At 40.3% G+C, this 21,679-nt stretch overlaps 1 protein-coding gene across 1 annotated transcript; it reads right to left on the bottom strand.

Annotated features, from left to right (window-relative positions):
- Nucleotides 1-7,637: 7,637 nt before the first annotated feature.
- LOC123401923 lies at nucleotides 7,638-9,567 on the bottom strand. The gene is made up of 3 exons (XM_045095790.1): nucleotides 9,535-9,567; nucleotides 9,289-9,444; nucleotides 7,638-7,697 (listed from the first exon to the last, which is right to left on the bottom strand). The coding sequence occupies exons 1-3, from the start codon at nucleotides 9,565-9,567 to the stop codon at nucleotides 7,638-7,640; spliced, it is 249 nt and encodes an 82-aa protein (XP_044951725.1).
- Between the last annotated feature and the right edge of the window lie 12,112 nt (nucleotides 9,568-21,679).

Genomic DNA, 21,679 nt, shown 5'->3' with positions numbered 1-21,679 from the left:
CTCAAATGGTTTACGACAATCTCGGATGAAATCATCATAGATTTATGACGAATTCATCAACAACGTCTTAAAAAACATCATGTATGAGCATATTTCTTGTAGTGTTTGTTACTTCTACTTGACATTATTGACACTCTGTAGTTTGTTTGCAGGGTTCTGTTGACATATGGTGTGTCAGCATTTGGCTATCTACCTCAAGGGCCTGCTAGGAGTGTTGCCAATATCAGTGTGCTTTGTGCTGTAGAAATGGATTTTTGGTAAACTATAGCACATGGTGTCCTGGGAATTCTTGGCTATGTACAGTTTACCTCACCTATTTGAATATATGACGACCTACTAGCTCATTATCAGGAGTTTTTTATGCATCTATTAATCATATGAACTATACACACATGGTTATATAGGATAAAATTTGGAGGAACTTTGATAGTTAAATAGACTTGCTTTAGATCATACATGGTGTGTATACAAGATAGCAAATATCACAATCTGTTTGTCACATCATACATAGCGTTGGAAGTGGGCATCCTGGGTTACAATTAGATCTCTGAAGTTGCCTGCTGTTATTCTTGTAATATTTCGTGAACAGTATTTGTGAATCACCTTTGTGTTGTTTGTTTGAGAATATACTCTTCAACTTCGAACAAAGACTAATTAACCAACAGAATGATATGTTGTGTAGGATAAAAGAACTAGCACACAGATAAATTTTGTAGTTTTTTTTTAGGAAAATAATTTTTGTAGCTGTAGTTGTAGTATCTAGGAGACAGTAACTACTGTATGCCCATATCTCAATTATTTTGCTAAAGCAGAGCATACCAGGCAATAGCATTCAGATTGAACTAAGCATTCCGGTTTACCCTTCTAAAGAAACTGCATGTATCTATTATCTTTTTGGACAGAAGATCTCGAAGATTATATATTTGTCCTTTGTAGTGCATATATTCACATTGTTACACTGTAGGTTCAAGTGGTTCCTTATCCCTGATTTTTTTATTGTGCAGAGCTTATCCTTTTTTGGTTGGCTTCTACTAGAGGTCTGAGCTACAGAAGTGACCGTGGTAAATAAAGTTTTAAGTTATAAATATTATAGTCAGGTTTACCTTGTTAGGTTTTTTGTTTCTATTCATATACAATATGAATATTTTTCTCTCATATACTCCTTCTGTTGGAAACTTGCTGATTTTAGGGGTGCTGCTACTACTGCAAAGACCGTTTCATAACAAAACAAGTAGTGGTTGATCGACACTTTGGGATGAGCGTGCATGTGTGGTACGTCTACTCTAGCGACCTACACTTCCTTCACAGATTTGTTCATGCCTTTCTTTTGGTTATTTTCTAACTAACATGAGACTTTTATATATGTATGTAGTACTATAACAAATACATATTTTTTGCTTCTACGTACTATATCCTACTAGCATATATATATATGGACTACTCACATATGAAATGTTTGCATAATAAAAACAAGCAAAAAAATGCAGTTTATGATATTGTATTATTATAATTGAGACTTGTTTAACTTTTGCAGGAAGGAAAGAGAAGGACAACGCTCAAACAAAAGGACAACACTCACAAGAAACCATGAAGCCAACGATCGTGTCATCTGGATATTTAGCCTTCATCTTGTACAACTCATGTCTCATACTAGCAACTTTTAGCTGTCCTTTTTGTGAACGTGATGTATGGTGTCCTGGTGGTTATGCTTGGAACAGAGTAAAGCCTGTGTATGTGACAATTAATTAATGGAATAAAAAATGTTTGGTGCACCTAATGGAGGATGACTTCATGATTACTACTAGAACACATGAACTATATATATATGTAACAATCAGTACCATTGGTTAATTAAAACTGTGGTTCGCTAAAAAATGTTGATGATTTGTTGGACGGCGAAAGAAAACAACATCACATTGTTGGTCGGCAATACAAATGTCGTCTGAATGTTGGTCGGGAAAGGCTGACACAAAGCCCAACTGAATGTTGGTCGGGAAAGATCCATGGCTACCCCAACAGATTGTTGGTCGAGAAAGGCCCATGGCACCCCCAATGAATTGTTGGTCGGGAAAAACCCATGACTGACCCAACAGACTGTTGGTCGGGAAAGATACTCCATAGCCATCAAACAGTCGGTCGGGAAAGGGCTTTCCCGTCTGGACTTTTCCCAACACACACTTTCAGTTGGCAATAATCTTTCCCGACCAACTGTTTGTCATCGAAAGTTGTATTACCAACCAACCTAGTTGTTGGAAATGCAGTGTCGTGGTGCAGTGCGCCTTCTGGAATTGTTGGTCATTAGAACGCTCTTCATCTCCATCCTCATCATCATATTTCTTGTCTCCGTCTCAAGCAGACTTCTCCTTTTGCTGCTTGGCCTTGTCGCGGAAACGTCCATGACCACCATGGTTTTTCTTGCCAAAACCACCAACACTGTCTTTGCCTTTCTCCTTGTTGCGCTTTTCGTACTCTTGCTTCTCCTTCTCGGCAAGCTGATCTACATAGCGGCATTAGGTGATGTCGCAACCCTTGGTGAGGTGGATCTTGCAGTATGGCTTGTTGGCCTCTATTCATGTCGCGACCTTTTCGTCTCCGGAGCAAGCTGCAACCTCCTTGCAAGATCCTTCGGACTTAGCCTTCTTCCTGGCATTGGATTTTCTGGACCCTTCAAGGGCCATGACTACCTTTCCTTTGCACTTTTGAGTGCACTTTCGGCCTTTCCCATATAGGTGGGTGTGTCTTCGTTGTCGAAATCGACCTCTGCGTCAGCATCTTCTCCATGGAGCCTCCTCCCTTCTTCAGCGCGTGCACATTTATCAGATAGAGCATAAAGCTCGCGAGCATCCAACACCTTGTTGATGCTCATCTCCCCACGCATCCACCAGTTGCACATGTTTGTATGGAACGCGGCACTCACTATAGTAGGGTGCATGTTAGGGATGTTGTGGTGTACACGGCTGAACCTCCGGATGTACTTGCGTAGGGATTCGTCGTCTCTCTGAGGAAGCGCTTGCAGATCGTTGGGTCGTCCTGGGAGTTTGTGACCCCTATGGTACGCGCCAACGAACTAGTTGCGCTGATCCGCCCAAGAAGAAATGGACCCTTCCGGCAAGCTCATCAACAAACTCTTCACATTGGGCTTGAGCGCCAATGGGAAGTAGATGGAGAACACATTTTCATGGGATCCCCCGACAGACTCTACTGCTATCATGTAGATGCCGTGGAACTCCAAAGGGCTGATCTTGCCGTCTAACTTATCCGGCAGATTGGGCTTAAAGGCCCAGTTGGAGGGACAATAGACTTGCGCAGCTCATGGGTGAATGCGAGGCAACCTATCTTATAAGGTAGGTTGTCGGGTATCACAGGCGTTGTCTTGTCAAGGATTGGTTCTACATGGCCATTCGATTGGCGACGTGTCTCCAGTCGCCTATCGATGGTGGTGCGGGCATCCTCCTTGCACATGTACTTCAAGACTTGGCATTGGTATTTCTTTTGTTGCGGGTCTGTCAATGAGTAAGACACTTCATCTTGAATGCCAGTCCGGCAAGATGGTTGTTGTTGTTGTGGGGGCGACAACATCGTAGGTTCCCCAATAGCGTCATGTTTGCCAGTGGGCCCTGCTGGAGCCGCATGTCGCGCTGGTGAGGGGCATGGCTCCTCTAGCTTGTCGCGGTTCATGAAGCTCAATAGGCTCTGTATGGTCGCCCTCCAGTCTTCCATCTTCTTCGGTGCATGCAGAAAGTTGAGAAGTAGCTCGGCCTGCGCTAGAGCTTCCTTTGAGGTTTTGGGCATGGAGCGGTGCGAGGCATGGTTGGCGCTCTTATTCCTGGCAGTGTCAGGACGAGCGCTCTGCCATCCGGTCGCATGTTATCCATTCTCACCGGGAGGTTGACGACTGGCTTGGCCCTCCGTGTCCTGAGAATGGTGCGCAAATGTCTTGTACGGACGTCGCCCGTGGTCGACCACCCGCAGGTGTTGGTCGTAGTTGTCTTGTGAGAGGTGATGTGAAGATTCCGCCACATCCGCCACTGCTGTCGTGGTGTTCTCTCGGGACAACGCTGGCGCGTCTTGTATCGCCATGATGACAGGGTCCAGGTCACTGCTGGTGGAATTCCGCGCTGTGTTGTGGCTGCGCTCACTAATATAGTGAGTGCGATGGTCGCCCCCGTATGCGTCTTGTGTAGTTACCTGCGAGGGCAGCTTGGACGAAGGTGGGATGACTTTTGACACGCAGAAGTTGGTGAAGGTTCTTGCATGTGATCCCCTACCCGGTGCGCAAATGATGTCGGGGTACGACAATCTATGGGACTTGTGAGGCCCCTTTGCGGTTCAACAATGGGAACTCGCGGGCACAAAGAGCATCACCAATTCCTACACACTCGTGGTTTAGACAGGTTCGGGCCACTCGCGAGCATAAAACCATACGTCGCGTGTGTTGTGTATTTTATGGGTCCAAGTATAGGAGAGTACAGGGGTGCAACAGCCCGACAAGAATGCTCGAGGGGTGCGGCTATGTGTGCAAATGGACAAAGTGGCAACCATTGTAAAGGTAGTCATGGACCTCTTTTTATAGGCAAATGGGTTACCAAAGTGGCGAAAATGGTCATTACATGGGGTAAATAGTAGATACTATAGCTACGAAAACTACTGACAAGAGATATTGTGGGAAATACCTAAACCTAATGGATTAGGATAGGCGCAATAAATGTGTCGTGAGATGTCATGCTCACGATGTTTCCTGACGAGGATTGCCTCTCCTTCTGTGTCGTTCACACAACTATCTTTTATTCTTCTACCACGCTGTTGGACGGGTGTAAATCGTCTGTAAATCCCTTGGGCCGCCACGTGCCCCCAGAGAAGGTTTACCTAACCGCCTACCCACTCGCCACCTCGTTGATGTTGACAATGAGCTAATGAGGTGGAGCGGCGAAGAGGTAATTGAGTCCTTGCCAGTCACGACGGCTCACGAGTCTTCTTCACCGGCAAGGCATCTTGCCGGTTGCTTGGCCTAGATGCCTGGCATTGTATTGGATGCATCGTCTCCCAACAAGGCTTTCCGGGCAAGAGGAAGCTGTCGTCTATGCACAAGTCATGGTATTAAGGAACCCGGTCTTTAGTACACCAACAATCAATTGTGTGTTTTACGGTGACACCAAACAAATCATAGGCCATGCCTTGGGTGAACCTGTGTCACCGCGTGGCCAAACAAGACTATCCCTGACAATACATGAGCTCAATACTAATTCGGGTACACAAGATATTAACCGCCTACCTTCTTAGGGTAGCACATGAATACAACCTTCCCTCTTTGGAAATACCAATAAAAGGGCACATCGGTAGACCAAGCCACGTCTGCCCGTAAAGACAGATGTGGCTGCACTAGGTTTTTTGGTTTAGTGGAACTTGACCAACGAATGAAAGAACTTATCCCCAAAATATATCTCTATAGTAATTGCTACTCCAATATAACTAATTAACCCGTGATCAAGTCATAGCAATATGCAACTAGTAATTCAAAGAAAGGACCTAGCCATACCACTACTATTAACTCCATAAGCTATAATATCCAATGTGATCATAAAAGAAAATATAACGAGTGATCCTAATAATTCAGTGGAAACATCAAGATTGTAAGCTACTAATCATATTCAGTCCATCCATCAACATGGAAATAACAATTCCAATAATAATCTAATAATTGTCATGAATAGTTCATTTCTAAAATAATTTAATTTAAATCAAGTTCTACCATGGAATTGCATTGCAATAAGGAAAATAGAAATTTTGGCTTGCCTTGCTCCGAGGGAGTTAGGAGAATACTCCGGGTCTTCACACACACAACCAAATCACTCTGGAAAACATTATTAAGAAGAAAGGTAAATACCACATAAAGCATTTCCCTCGGTATGGAAAATCTAGACAACAGAGAAAATGTCAAACTTTACCAAAAACAAAGAATATTAAAGGAAAAATAATGCAAAAAGAATCAACTAAATTGGACTTAGGTGTTCGAAAATATTGCTGTCAAAGTTGTGGAAACTGAAATTCAAACTGTATTAAAATGAATTTCTAAAAATCTCTATGGGATGATGACGAAAGTGTAAAGTGGGTTTATGCTTCCACTTAGAAAATGGTTCGAAGGGGGAATGAGTGGCTGACTGGTGAGGTTGGATTGCATGTTTTGAATAGGGGATGGGAGATAGAGAGGACGGCAGTCACCGGCGATGGCTTGCCATTGATAAGGACGTGGTCGAGGAAGAAGGTTGCGGTAACAGAACTAGCACATGGAGGAAAGCACTCCTATACCCATAGCTCACTGAGAGGTGGCCTGACGGTGAGGAACGCTGACACTCAACACCTCCAAGCTGCAATCGTCATAGGATTTGATGATTCCGGAAATGACTGGAGTGACTAAGGAGTTGAGGATGGTCATTTAGTTGACGAGAGCTCAATGGTGGAGTGTCAGGCTGCAGGTGGGACTAATAGCGGGAGTCCCACCACATCCCACTTAATTCCAACACGTTTTGGTGGGTTATAGCCAACAATCCACTAAGATTTAAGTGGGTTAAGTGGGATCAAGTGGGTTCCCACTTTTTAAATGTATCATGTAATTGCATAGGAAGAAAACTGGAAATCAACCTCACGAGTGAGTAAACTGCACTTTCCTGGAACTTCATATATTATGTAATTGCATACGGAAACTGGAAATCAGCCACTAAACTCACTTAGTATTATGAGCAGAAAAAACACTGACTTAGTATTATGAACCAGTTTCTATCCCACGAGTTGGCATTTAAAAGAAAGTATTATGAGCAGAAAAAACATTGAAGTTTCAGCCACATAGACATGACAATCTGGAAATCAGCCACTAAATGACATAAAGTATTATGAAATCAGCCACATAGACATGACAGTGGGTGTTGGAAAACACAGTGCTCCAGAAAGTATTGCTCCAGAACATTGCTCCAGAAAGTATTGCTCCAGAACATTGCTCCAGAACATTGGAAAACACATTGCTCCAGAACATTGCTCCCTGAACTGCTCCAGAACTCTGAGAACACTTTCCTTGGATCATTCTGATGCTGACAGCTGACTGCTCCAGAACTCTAAGAACAATCCAATTTACAGATTAATACATGTAGCCATCCTTCAAAAGTTAATCAAGTACATGAGAATTAAAGGCAACATGGAAAAATTACCTAGGTGGTTCCAGCATCATCTTGATCACCACCATGGTCTCCGGCTGTTAGTTCCACCTTTTGGCGATCTAGAATATCAGAGGTATTCAAAATGAAAAATTCAACAGGGATAATATTAAATAAAGTATGGACAAATAATTAAAAACATATTACCAGCTGACCGAAGCTAATCCTCGAGGCACATCAGCGTCTCAATGGTACTCGGGCTCAAACTACTTCTATGTTCAGTGATGACCCTTCCGGCATTGCTGAATGCAGCCTCCGCGGGCACTGTAGACGCGGACACTGCCAATATGTCCCGCGCTATAGTTGCAAGCACTGGATACTTTGGGGAGTGGATTTCCCACCACTTCAAGATATCCAACCTCTGTCAACGAGGAAACAACTCTTCTTCCAGATATCGCTGCAGCTCATTCGAGTTGTGGGATCTTTTCAACCTCAAATGCTTATCCTAATCATCAAGAGTGCCCTCCTCATACTCCTCTGCAAGCTTATCACCTTCATCACAAGTGTTTTCAAGTTCAGATGCATATTCGGCAAATAGGATCTTCATCGCACTCTGTACTTGGGTAAGATATTTCCCGGCATCATCACCAAATGTTGCAGTCAATCGGAAGTCAACATATTCATATTTGTACCTTGGATCAAAAATTACCGGCACACAACTTGCTAAGAATGACTCCTCAAAATATTTGATCCACTTCTTCTCCATCTCTTTCACAATAGCAATAATGGTAGGATTTTCATTCAAGACTTCTTTCTCCATTATTTGCTTCACATTCCAGACCTCGTAGAAGTAAAGGTGAGAGGTGGGATATGTCCTACCCGAGACTTTCTTCGTGGCTGTGTAGAAAGTTCCCAAAAGATGACAAATAGCTTCAGCCATTTCCCATTCACTAGTTGAAGGAGCGAATTTATAATCTTTGTCGGCTTTTTTCAAGGCTTCAAACGCTGCTCTGAATGGCAATGACGATTCCAACATAAGGTACGTTGAATTCCATCTTGTAGGCACATCTACCGAAGGATGGTTTTTACAAGCAAGTCCCACTTGCGTAATCATCTCATCAAATCGCTCCATTCTACCTTGCGAACTTTTGACATACTGCATTGATTCTCTGATTCGATCAACTACCGAAGCCATTGCATCTAGCCCATCTTGCACCACAAGATTCAGTATATGCGCAACACATCTAACATGCAATAATTTTCCACTATGATGGAGAAGATACCTATCTACCAAATTCTTTCTCAAGTGGCCAACCATTGATGTATTGACTTGTGCATTATCCAGGGTAAAGCTGAAGATTTTCTGTTCAATATTCCAATCTCTCAAGCTCTTTTGCACCATGTCAAACATGTTATGGGCATTGTGTGGGGTTTCCAAGAGGCAAAATCTAATTAGTTTTTTTTGTAGAGTCCACGAGTCATCAATATAGTGGGCGGTTATGCAAAAGTAACCCAATTTCTGATTTGACGTCCACATGTCACCCGTTAATGATACTCGGGAATTTAGACTGGTAAAGAATGCTTGAATTTGTTTTTTGTGCCTATCATATGAAGCAATGCAATCCTCTTTAATTGTTGCCCTAGATACCATGTCAAACCATGGATTCAAAGTCTTAACAAAGGACCTAAAGCCAGGGTACTCAACAAAATTAAAAGGTAATTCATGTAGCACAATTAACTCCACCAGTGCTCTACGTGCACGCCCTTGGTCAAACTTCCAATCAAGATTAATTGCACTATCAGTTCGAATCATGGCAACCATACCATCCATTTTAGTTTTTTCCTCACATACCCCCAAATGTTTAAGGATATGACTTGTCCCTGTCTTTTTCGAGGCAGGAAAGACTTGGTCGCAATGAGTGCAACGACCTTGTGAGAGCATTCCATCAACATATATCGGTTCTACCTCATTCCAAATTTTGGAATTTAATTTTCGTGGTCTGCGTGAACCAAAGTTTGCTACATTTGGTGATAGAGCTAGAAGTAAAGGCTGTGAAGGGGAGCTTGCTAGTGACTTAGCCTTTTTTTTCCTTCTTGCTAAGAATGACACTATCACATTGTTAACGACTGGAGATCTTACCACCTTTTTGGATAGTGATGGCTGCTTATTCTTCTCAACGGGTAAAGATCCAGGTGATGGCTGCTTATTCTTCTCAACGGGTAAAGATTCAGGTGATGGCTGCTTATCCTTATTCAGCCTTCTCTTGCTCTTTGGATTAGTGCACTTTTCTTCACTAGCCTGGGAGAGAAAAATTGTCATGATTAAAAACTGCATCTCTATTTCTTGAACATCAACGCCTTCATGATAAAGTAGTGTGATAATTTTTACCTTTCTCTTTTTCTTGGACATCGACGGCTTCATGACGACTTTGTTCATTTCTTCGTATTCCCCGTGATGCTCGCTGCTTCTCTGTCTACTTCACTTCCTTTTCCTACCCTTGTGCTCCTCAAGATCCGGGCCACTAGCCTTCTCAATTTTTATAGCACGCAAGAGCTCAGTACTACCCTTATGCTCCTCAAGATCTGAAAAATTTTCATAAGATGGTAGAATAATAAATCTATAAGGTTTTACTGAATAACAAACCTGGAGCAAAATAAGAATACTTCAGTAACAAATCTAGTGCTAACTGCTTGTCCTTTTTTTTCAAAAAAACGCAAAGGACCTTTGTGCTTCATCGCATTGAAAAGAGAGAGTTTAAGGTTGCACATGAGGTTTCCATTAGAATCAGTCAAGAATGACCAAATGAAAAGAGCCGATGACAAAAGGGCTCGTCAGCGCTGCCCAGTTTGTTTTGTGGCCGAATACAACTGCAGTTCACATTTGCCCTGTTTCTTTTTAATAAGACGTTGCCGTGGCCAGAATATGCACCGTTGCTTGTGGAGAGCAACCACAGTACCACACACAAGGAGGAAGAAGATCTAGAGAGGAATGATAGAAGTACAGAGGAAGGACACAGATCTGTAGCAAACGATCCTCTGAATATATTTTTGAAGGTCCTCTGAATATTGCTGGTAGTGCAGCTCAGCAGCTGTGTACTTGTGATGTTGTTGAGAGCTGCCCGGTTTCAGTTTCAAGAAAAATCAATTGAAGGGATTGTAGTGGAAACCAGGTTTTTCTAGTTTCATTAAGCGTGACTGTATTAAGAATACACAATCCTATAGAATTAATCATAGGGGGACATTAATATCAGTATAACTACAAGAAACACAATCCTGTAGAATAATATCACTATAATTAGTTGTAATATGTATCCCCATCCATCAGCTACCAGGAATCTGTAATATGTATAATTAGTTGTAATATGTAATATGTATCCCCATCCATCACTATAATCCGGGCCGCTATATGTATCCCCATCCCCTTGCTGCTGCTGCTTCCCCATCCATCAGCTACCAAGAATCTTGCTGCAAGCTCTTGCTGCTGGCAAATTAGCCCTCCAATGCAATCTCCTACCAATCAGGCCAAGAAAGAGGCAAGCTTCATCGTGCAGGGCCCGGGTGGATGAAAGGGGAATACCTGGTACCGACGACTTGGGCGCCGAGGTTCCGGTCGGGGTTGGGGCAGCAGGCAACCCGTGGGTCGGGGTTCGGGCTGCCGGCAACCCATGGGTCGGAGTTTGGGCTGCCGGCGACCCAAAGGTCGGGGTCGGCGCTGCCGGCGACCTAGGGGTCGAGGTTGGGGCTGCCGGCGACCTCGTCATCCCGTCCGGCCGGAGTAGAGGCTGCGAGCTAGGGGTCTGACTTGGAGGCGGATGAGGAAGGGATTCGCCGGCGTCGTCCGTCGACCGACGGCGGTGAGAGTCAACCATCGGCGGCACAGCCGCGACGCCAGGACGCCTCCTACGAAGGCTTGTGGATGGGGTTGGTGGATAGGTGGGACTCCAGTGGGCTAATAGGGTTAGCCCACTTATTTTTTTCTCTATCCAGTGGGAGCCCAATTAATCAATTTAAGTGGGATGAACCCACTAATCCCACTTATTCCCAGATCCACCTACAGCCTGAATTACCGCTTATTCCCACTGGAGTGGCTTGGAGCGGAGGGGCGCCATAGAGGGCTCGTCATGGAGAAGATCGAGCGGTGGATCTCCATCCGGTGACGGATAAGGAGGACCCGTGGGCTCGCTAGGGTGGCCCAAGAGGTCAGTTGGGAGTTGGTGAGGGGGAGTGGGAGTGGTGCGAAAAGGCGTGCTCAGGAGGGGCTTAAATAGGCGGAAGGAGATGCCATGGCAGGAAGCTGTTGCGGGATGCAAACGAGCTTCAGTGAGGATGGATTGTCGCATGGGTCATTGAGGGCTACGAGACAAGGCGGAGGAGTTCAGTGATGTAGGCAGGTCGGCTCTATGGATGCGGGGCAAGGTGCCAGAGAGAGCAGGCATTGTCGGCCACCATGATGCACTATATGCCCATGGGCAGCGACGACTGGGGTCCAGCGACGGAGCTTGTAGAGGGTAGCTGAGCCAGGGGATATGTGGGAGGCTGAGGAGGGTGGACAGCACCATGGGACACACGAGAACGGTCGGGAGGGACGAGCCCGAAGCTAGCTAACATTTAGGATGCATCCAGAGCGGGCAGTGCATGAGCACTGGCATAGAAGTGACGCGGTCACCTCGTTGCATGGCAAAGAGAGGACGCAATGGCCTGGGAAAGGTTGTCTAAGGTGTAGTCCATTCATCCCGGAGCTCCCCTGATTCTTTGGTTAGATTAAAGAGGCTTTGGTATGAACGGCAGCAACAATATAAGTTTCTGCCATGGAGTTTAGGCCAGATGCTTGAGTTAAATGGTTTAGTTAGTTAGGGAAAAACTTGTCACACGGTCATTAGGTAGGAACAACTATGATATCATGAAATTGGATTTTATTTAGACAAGATTTGAATGGGGTTTCTTTGAAACTGCAAAACCAGGCCAGAGTCTTGATTTTGAAGTTGTTCTCAATTGGCTAATGTATTGAGCTAAAACTTGGTGGGGAGAGATAATTTAGAACCGTGTAGGTACTCGCAAAATTTCATGCCATTTTGAAATACCTAGATAGTACATCATTTACAAGGTTCTCCCTACACAGAATACTCAGAGATTATTGAGTAATAATGGCTAGATGAAATGAGATGAAATTTTGTGGAGAGAAGTTGTATAGGTAGGAGCATGGTATGGAAAATGTCATTAATTATGAAGCAATATAAAATATAGATGTTCAAATCTTGAGTAAATTTCCAAAATTTTTTTCTTCCGAAGGATCTATTATAGAATACATGAATACAAAGATAGAAAATACTCCTTCTATTCATAAATATAAGATGTTTTCAATATTTCTATATGAACTACATACAAACTAAAATGAATGAACAAAGACACTAAAATATGTATATATACATTCAATTAAAAAAGTCTATATTTGTGAACAGAGGGAGTATATAATATAGATACTATGACTTGCTTAGATTCAGCAAAGCCCCTAAACGCTCGTGAATTTGCCATGATGTGAGTAAATAAACATGCAATCACATTAAATGATTTGTAAGAGGTCTAATTTCAAATAAAAATGAAATAAAAGTGTAACAAATGTGCTCCAAATATTCCTATAAAAATATTTCAATCAGATTTAAAAATCCTTCAGCTTTAGAAATCTAACATGTAAAATAACTAAAAGCCAAAAACTTCATTGGTCCAATTAATTATTTTTTGGGAAATTATTAAATTTATAAGAACAATGATAATCGGTTATACCATGGAAATGCTTGAACTTCGGTATGGTATATGGTATACCTCATACTAATTTGTTAGTCGGACATACGACGCTCCACGATAACACGAGGAGGATTGGATTGCCGTCTAGCAGGGCGTAAGGCAGGAGGTGCTCGGCTAGGTGATCTGGCCATGCGTGCGTTGGCGCGTATGTGTCTAGCGCCATGAGACGACGTTTAGAGATCAGAATATGTTAGGGCACGAGCTTGATGGAATTGCGGAATCAGGTATTGTGCGATCTCGTTATAACGAAAAGGGGACTCTACCAATTCGAAGAGAAACTATCGTCCTAAGTCTATGGGATTTCCATCTATTTACTTTTGAGAACAAGGTCTTAGGTGCGCAGCGACGCAATGTGTCGGATGATCGATGTACATAGCCACCTGTGATATGGGCTAATTATGCACCTCGGGAGGTCCCCCTCAAAGTTGAGGGTCCGGGGCGGCCGCGCCTCCTGCCCCACACCCCACCCATAGGGCCGGCCCTGAGCAAAACAGAATATTCCTTTAACAAAAAAAACAATATTTAGATAAGGTGGAAACTTGGGCTGGTCTGGGATGGGCATGACATCATGGAAGAAATAATAAACCACTTGGGACAAAATAAGAAAAAGATGGACTTTCCAACTTTTATGTCAATAGATCCAGTTCAAAATAAATCAAAGCAAATTCCAAAGAAATCCAAAAGAAAATAAAAGGGCCAAAAATTGGGGTGTCATCGATAACAAGAAAGGAGAAAGTTTCAAACAAGTGCATGAATATACACAATTAAATACATATAAAATATATTATGTACACATTCATGCATAGCTATTAATGTATTAAATTTGTAAGTTTGATGGTTAACATGATTTTTTGTGCTTGCACATGGTCATTGATAATTGTTCATGAAGTTTAGTTCTATTATTATTTCTGTAGTTGTATCATTATTGAAAATGAACTATTATTCTTTTTGATACTCATGTGTGAAGTTAAATGCCAATACAATATACCATAACTTAAATAATTTGGCAAATTATACTTGTTAGCATGAGTGAGGAATCGTTATTCTTCAACCCCCCTCTATTTTAACATCAATGCACCCTAATTTTATGTTCTGCAAATTTTGCTTTTTCATACGTAAGAACATAACGTAAGCAATATATAGTTGCCACAAAAACATTTTACATTACTTAATTTCAATTTTTGGCAAAATCTACAAGGTTTAAGAGCACTTTTGCGAACCATTTTTTCTTACAAAAAACATGTACCTTATTTTCAAGGCCATCTCTAAATGATTTATTGGAATGAAGCAAATAATACGGCGTTGGAAAGCCATTACAAATCAGCTCATTTCATATATCGATTTATTTTCCAAATTCCCTACGATTAAAGAGCTATTTCAAATGATGGAATTTTGAAACGAAACATTCGAGTTCATATTTGTGAATTAATTTAAAAACGACTCATCTGATTGGTGCAAATTATATTACGTTGGAAAGCTTATGAGAATGCGCTTCTTTTTCAAATAGTAAGTTTGTTCCAATTTTGAACGCTTTAACATTAATTTAGAAAATGGCCAAAGTTCCATCAATATCGTATTTCTACGTCAGTTTTTGAATGGTTAGTGCGAATGCAGTGAATGATATGCCGTTCGAAAGCTTGAACAAATATACAAAGTTTATGTATAGAATGCTTCTCCCAATTCTTTAGTGTTGTGCATCAATTTTGAAAATTGTTCAAATACTTTTTAGGCCGTAAATGGGGCAAATAATATACCGCTCGAAAGTTATCAAAAATGTGGAACTTTCGAATATATAATTTTTTTTCTAATACCCGACTGTTTTTAAGTAATTTTGAAAACAAAAAGATTATGTGTTTTTCCTTCATCGCATAAATAGAGCTTCAAAAATGCATTTCATGAAGAAGTCGAACTTCTCGGACATGTCTACTTAAACTACACTTTGTTTTTTACGTGTTGGTTTTTGCCCGTAACTCCTTATCCACATATCGGAATCGAGAAACTAAAAAATTTGTTGGAAAGCTATTAAAAATGTGCAAATTTCTTGCATTAATCATTTTTCCATATTCCCGAGGGTTCAAGAGATTATTTCAAATACATAAAAACTATGTTTTTTTGGGTATACACGGATATTTTCAACGATTTATTGGAATGAAGCATATAATATGGCGTTAATATATTATTAAAAAGATTATGAATAGGAGCAACTTTTTCATGTACACAGTTATTACAAATTCGTTGTCATTTGCAAGTAGTTTTGAAAATGGCTAAAACAACATTATTTTTGCCTTTTTAATATGTAAATTTTGAACCATGCAGGGAGGACCACATGAAATTCTTGCAACAAACCCTTTAGCATTTTAGTTTTCTATTCTTTTATTCTCAAGTGAAACGCATTTCATGTTCCAGTTGAAGTGCTCATATTTTTCAAGTTGAACTTTTGTCACATATTCTTGTTCGTAATTCCTCTCATGTTCATCGGATATGCAGAAATGAGATACTTTTTAGAAACCTGCTGAAAAGATACAACTTATTTAATACAATTAAGCTTTTGTTTCGAACAACATACAACAATTTATTTTAACAATTATTAATAACAATATTCTGTATATTTGGAAATTAGTTGAATGTGAGGAACTTTTCCATGTAGATCATTTTTGTTTCAAATTTTATTGGTTTGATGGAATTATTATAAAACATAAAACAACATTTTGTGTGTGTTCTACCAATAGTAGATACAGGGTGAATCTCCTTAATGAGAATGTTTAAACTTCCTAGGCCGACCATGTAAACTTCTAGCAAAAGCCTTTTTAGACTTTGCCTTTTTATTTATTTTTTCTTATACGAAACACACTTCATGTAGTAGTTGAACCGCTAGTTGTTTTCACTTTCAATTTATCTCTGCTTTTTTTACCCATAACTCCTAAAACACTCATTCAAATTAAGGAAAAGGTGAAACCTTATGTGTTGATTAGTTTTTATAATTCACTATAGGTTATGATCTTCTTGGAATGTATTAAAACTTATTTTTTCAAATAATATAGACCAAAAATTTAAACCCTTTAACGGAATACGAAAAACTTCGGCGTGTAGAGAGTTTTTTAGATTCCTCTTGTTTATGTGTTGTCTTTAAAAATGCGCAGAATGAGGTTGCATTTTATTTTTATTTTTTGAACTTGTAAATCCTAGGTTTTAATACAGTTTCAACTTCTGTTTCATCTTAATTTGAACTTCACAAGTTTTTAGTTAAGAACTGTTAATGATTTTAAAATAAACAACAAATTTGACTCTTTTTCAATTTGAACTTCATGATTTATTCTTTAATGAATGGAATATCTAAGTTTGTTCATAATGGTAAATTCCTACATTTTAAATAAAAATTGAACCACTTCGTTATTTTTTGTTTAAACTTCTAATTTTTTAATAGAAGGGACAATATATTTGTAATATTTTTAGTTTTTCCTTTATTTTAATTTGAACTTCTTAGTTTAGTTCCTTAATAACGAGAAAAATGTGAGTTTTTAATAAACTTTGAACTTCTATGTAATTTTATTTTGAGCTTCTTAGTTTTATCCTTAGAAAAGATATTTTCATGGATAACCACCAAACCATTTTTTAAGTTGAACTCCATAGTTTTCTTTTTCTTAGAAATGGAAAGAATTTGAGTTTTCGATATGCATTGAGGTACTTTTTTTAATTTGAACTTGTAGATGTTATTCTTTAGTAGCAGCAAATATGCGAGTTTTTTTAAACAATGAACTACTCCATTTTTTCAATTTGGAATTTGTTGTTTTATTTCAATTAGCAACGGAAATATGTTTTTGATAAATACAGAATTGTCACCATTAGCATTTCATCACATAGACTACACACACACACACTCACAAACAGGGCACACCGTATGATTTTTCGGATACCTAGAATGAGTGATAATGGAAATAGAAAAACAATAATCTTCAGAGTATACTGATCAAAATGTTCATGCACACACAAGTGACCATAAGCTTCAACTAACAATGTGCCACCTCTAATCATTCAAATAAACATCTGCTTTGAGTACCATTACTGCTCATGGAGCGATGGGGCGGTCGATATATTCCGTGCTAAGCGTGTCATTATCAATATGGGTGTTTATTCACTTATCATTCCATGAAATTCGCTGGTAAAAAGGATGCCCAGTCCTGCATAATTAAAAACAATAAACAAACTTCCATGTAATGTTGGTTGTCCGAGGGCACCCCCGAACTTTGCAAGCTATGGCTTGTGTATGTATGGTGGAGGGGAGGACACTTCACATTTCCACTTCGGAATCACTAATAACGTGTTTTGCATTGAAGATACTGAAATTCGTTGTTGCACTTTGACAGGAAAATCACACTGCCCAAAATTATACTTTCATCTATCTTTTAAACCTTCACCTCTCGCACCATTGTAAATTAATGTTTCCCTCTATGAAGGGACTTTCTATTTACTTTCATGTTATTTATTATTATCGTTGAGTCAACATCATCTCACAAAAGCACCAATTATGAGAGTGTTATTGTCATTTTTATGCATTGAGTATATTTAATGTTTGACGAGAGAATGACTGCATCTCTTCTATCCTGATTTACAATGTAAAGTCACTGCTTGAACCTGAGAGGTGATATGCATTCATGTTTGGCCGTTTGAGAAAGGGCGAGGGAGATACCGTGTTATCATATTATATCATGATTATTGAATAATTTGTTGGCATATTAGATATCTTGTTATTGCTCGCTAGTTGGTTATGTTATTGTCATGAGTAAATATCAGACCTAAGTGTTATCATTGACATGGTTAGTTTATAATCTTTCATGAAAACTTGAAGACTAGTTAAGCATATAAACAACAACGAGAACAAAACAGTTTGTAAAAGTTTTCTTTATCACTTCCAATTTATCAACTGAATTACTTGAGGACAAGCAACGAGTTAAGCTTGGGGGAGTTCCTAAGTCCCAAACTTATATACATTCCCAAACACTTTTGCTCTTGTTTCAGACTCTAGTTTGCATGATTTGAATGAAACTAACCCAGACTGATGTTGTTTTCAATAGAATAACTTTTATGTAGAAATAAAATTTCTCGGATTGGGCTAAATATTGACGGAGATTATTTTCAGAGTATATAAAAAATATCGGTGAAAGAAGTACAAGAAGGAGATCCATGAGCAGGCCATGAGCCTAGGGGTGCGCCTCTTGAGCTCATGGGCCCCTCGAGCCTCCTATTGCCCTAGTTCCAACTACATAAGTATCGTGTTGCAGATGCAAAACAAGGAAAAAAGTTCCATTACATTTTATGAGACGGAGCCACCGCCACCTCCTATTATTCCTCGGGAGGGCTGATCTGGAGTTTGTTTATAGATCCAGGGAGGGGAATCCATTCCATCATCATCACCAAACCTTCTCCATCAACAATGCCATGATGCTCTCCACTAGGAGTGAGTAATTACTTCATAGATTAGCTGGACGGTGATGGGGTTATATTAGATTTGTCATGTAATTGAGTCAATTTGTTAGGGCATGATCCCTAGTATCCACTATGTTCTCAGATTGATGTTGTTATGACTTTGCGAGGCTTAATGCATGTCACTAAGGCTCGAGTGCCATTATTTCAGACCTGAACATATTCTATGAATATGATATTGTTTTATGTCCTATATTGGAAGTTGTATGCACCTATTATGTGTTATGATCCGTAGACACCAATGTGACAATAGTTGGGATCATCTCCGATGATGACTGTAGTATGAGGAATTCATGTAATCACAATGTGTTAATGCTTTATTCCTGTTCGCTATTAAAAGGATCTACTAATATCCCTTATATTCCCTTTGGACCCTCCTACCACGGGAGTGTAGGACAAAAGATGTCATGCAAGTTCTTATTATAAGCACGTATGAGTATATACAGAATACATGCCTACACTACATTGATGAATTGGAGCTAGTTCTATGTTTCTCTAGGTTGTGATTTTTACATGATGAATGTAATACAACATACCTATCCATCATTGATATAATTCCTATTCTTTTCTCATATTGATCTTTGCTAATTTTCTACTGTTTGTGCTGTTACAAACATCACAAGCTGTTACTATTACTGCTCTTGTTACTACTGCTATTGTGCTACTAAAACACTTAGCTGCAGAAATATATCCTAAGTGTGGTTCAATTGTCAACTCAACTGGCAAGAGTCATAAATATTGTTTGGATCCCCTTGTGTCAAATCAAGAAATTTGGGCGAAATACTACCCCCGAAGACTGGTGCAATCCCCTATAATTTTGGGTTATCAAACAACAACATGTTCACTAAATAGATGCATTGTTTAAAAGTCTGAAAAGATCTATAAAGAGTTATAGAATATTTTAGATCAATTCTTAAATTGAGATCTTTGATATTTCCAGAAAATTCAAGGACAAAATATTTGTCGGGCAATAAATGTTTTTGAGTAAAAGGTTTACTCGTTAAAATGTAAGTGGGAGGATGATACACCTTATAGAGATTAATGAATCTCCGACTTAAGTTAAAAAAATACTAAAATCATAAATGTCGTGGAAATATTTCGGTTCATAATACTAAAGTAAAGAAAGTACTACATTGTATGTAGGAGCTTCAGTTAAGACCGTGACTAACACAAAATTCAGGAAGATTATCGAATCTACTGAATGTTTCATCTTATATTAGAAGATGAACTAGCGTACTACAAGTAAGTAGTGATGATGCCCAACTTGATAGGTATGACTTACACCATTGAAATATAAAGAGAAGTCCATATACAAGGAACACATTTTTAAAACTTAATAAAGCCTCGAGAAGGAGTTTTAGACACACAATGTCAACGAAATTTTACAAATTTCATGGATAGTGAATCTAAAAGGAAACGTTCTACAAAAGGGTTCTAGGAATGGAAGAGTTGATTTTAACAAACCTTATTGATCAGTAGCAATACTAAATGGATCATAAATGGCGAGAGTTACATATTATTGATATATGACTTATGAGTAACGAAACTATTTTGAAAAAGATTCCAAATAGGATGTATATCACATACAACCAAAAGGTTTCGTTGGGAAGAAAAAAATCATATTAATATTTTAAGACATATGTATGATTTGAATTGAAGTATAAAGTAGCTAGAATTTCATGAATAAATTGGAGAATTTAAACTTCATCAAGAGAATTGTTGATACAAGAAGTATAGTGCGAGCTCCCTGACATTTCCGATATTTCATATGCATGACATATCGCTTGATCAAAAATAGGATTTCTTAAGCACAAAACACTAGGAAATCAAAGAATTTGCCATCAGTCCATTCTTTGTCGTCAGCCACCTGATGACAAAGAATTTCTTCATCATCAGCTTCCACAAAACAAGCGGCAAAGAACGGATTCATGGAAAATATACTATTTGCCATCAGTACATTCTTTGCCATCTCCTCACAAACGACAAATAGCGTAAAGGCGGACGACAAAGAGCCTTGTTGGGCCCCACTGGACCGTGGAGCTGGTGGACAGACTGGATGTCGTCTGCTAGCTCCTTGTCGACAACATTTATACTCTTTATCGTATGCTAGCAGAGGCAAAGATGATGCCTATCTAACGACTATCCCCCACCCCCCTCTCTCTCTCCCCTCCCTCTCTCTCCCCCGCCTCACCTCCAGCAACCGGCGCCACCCACCACCGCACACCTCCTCCTTTCCCCCACCATTGTGCATCCTCCCTCCCTTCCCCACCCTCTCAACTGGCGCCACGCCCCTCCCCCGACCACCTCCTTCCCCTACCACCGTGTCTCCACCCTCTCTCCCCACCCTTGCAACCGACACCGTGCCCCTCCCCCCGACCACCTCCTAGCAGCAACTGGCGCCACCCACCATCGCACACCTTCCTCCCTTCCCCACCTCCTTCCCCTACTACCTCACCTCCTCCCTCCCTCCCCCCATCCCCATAACCGGCACCACCCCTCCCCCGACCACCTCCTAGACAGAGCCCGGGACGGATCCAGGCCGCTTCAAGCCCCCGCAATGGAGCCAGGACGTGACGCCCCACCGTCACAGCCACCCCGCGGCGCCCCATCACCATGGCCCTCCTCCACCACCACAACGTCCTCCCCACGCCATCCAAGGTGAGCCCTCGTCATCCATCATTTTTATATCCCTAGTACTTGTGTGCTTGTTCTTTTTTAATTTCCAGCAAAGTTGTGTGCATGCTTGTGCATGTTCATATGTGTTTTCCTATGGCAGAAAGTAGCTAAAAGAAATACTACTAATGGAAGCATAAAAAAAGAAATGAAGATATTATACTTGCTTGTTTATGAAAAAGTGGCAACTCAAACAATGTAGTTGCATTTAGCCAACACATAAAATGCTTCTATTCTCGTGAGCAAACGGCTAGAATGAACCTCACTAAAATAGCATAAGTGATTTATCCAAGGCCAAATAGCATCTAAAAGAAATACTAGCGATGGAAGAACAAAATAATAAGGAAATGGAGAGATTATACTTGCGAGTGCACGAAACATTATTTCAAAGGAAGTACTATTTTGAACCAATCGCTCAAAGCAAAAGATTAGTGCAATGGGTAAAAAGTATACACCTTGATAGAATATCTTGTTCTTGTAAAGCATGTGCTCTAGAAATTTGTGGAATTTGCCACTATAACTGTACAAAAATATTGCCACTGAAATCTGCGAGCCAGTCCAGATAAGTTCTTCACTTT

The sequence above is a fragment of the Hordeum vulgare genome, chromosome 6H, assembly GCF_904849725.1.
Source record: "Hordeum vulgare subsp. vulgare chromosome 6H, MorexV3_pseudomolecules_assembly, whole genome shotgun sequence".
NCBI classification, from domain to species: Eukaryota; Viridiplantae; Streptophyta; class Magnoliopsida; order Poales; family Poaceae; genus Hordeum; species Hordeum vulgare.
Note: the sequence above shows the minus strand (reverse complement) of the source record. Positions and strands in the feature narration are given on the sequence as shown.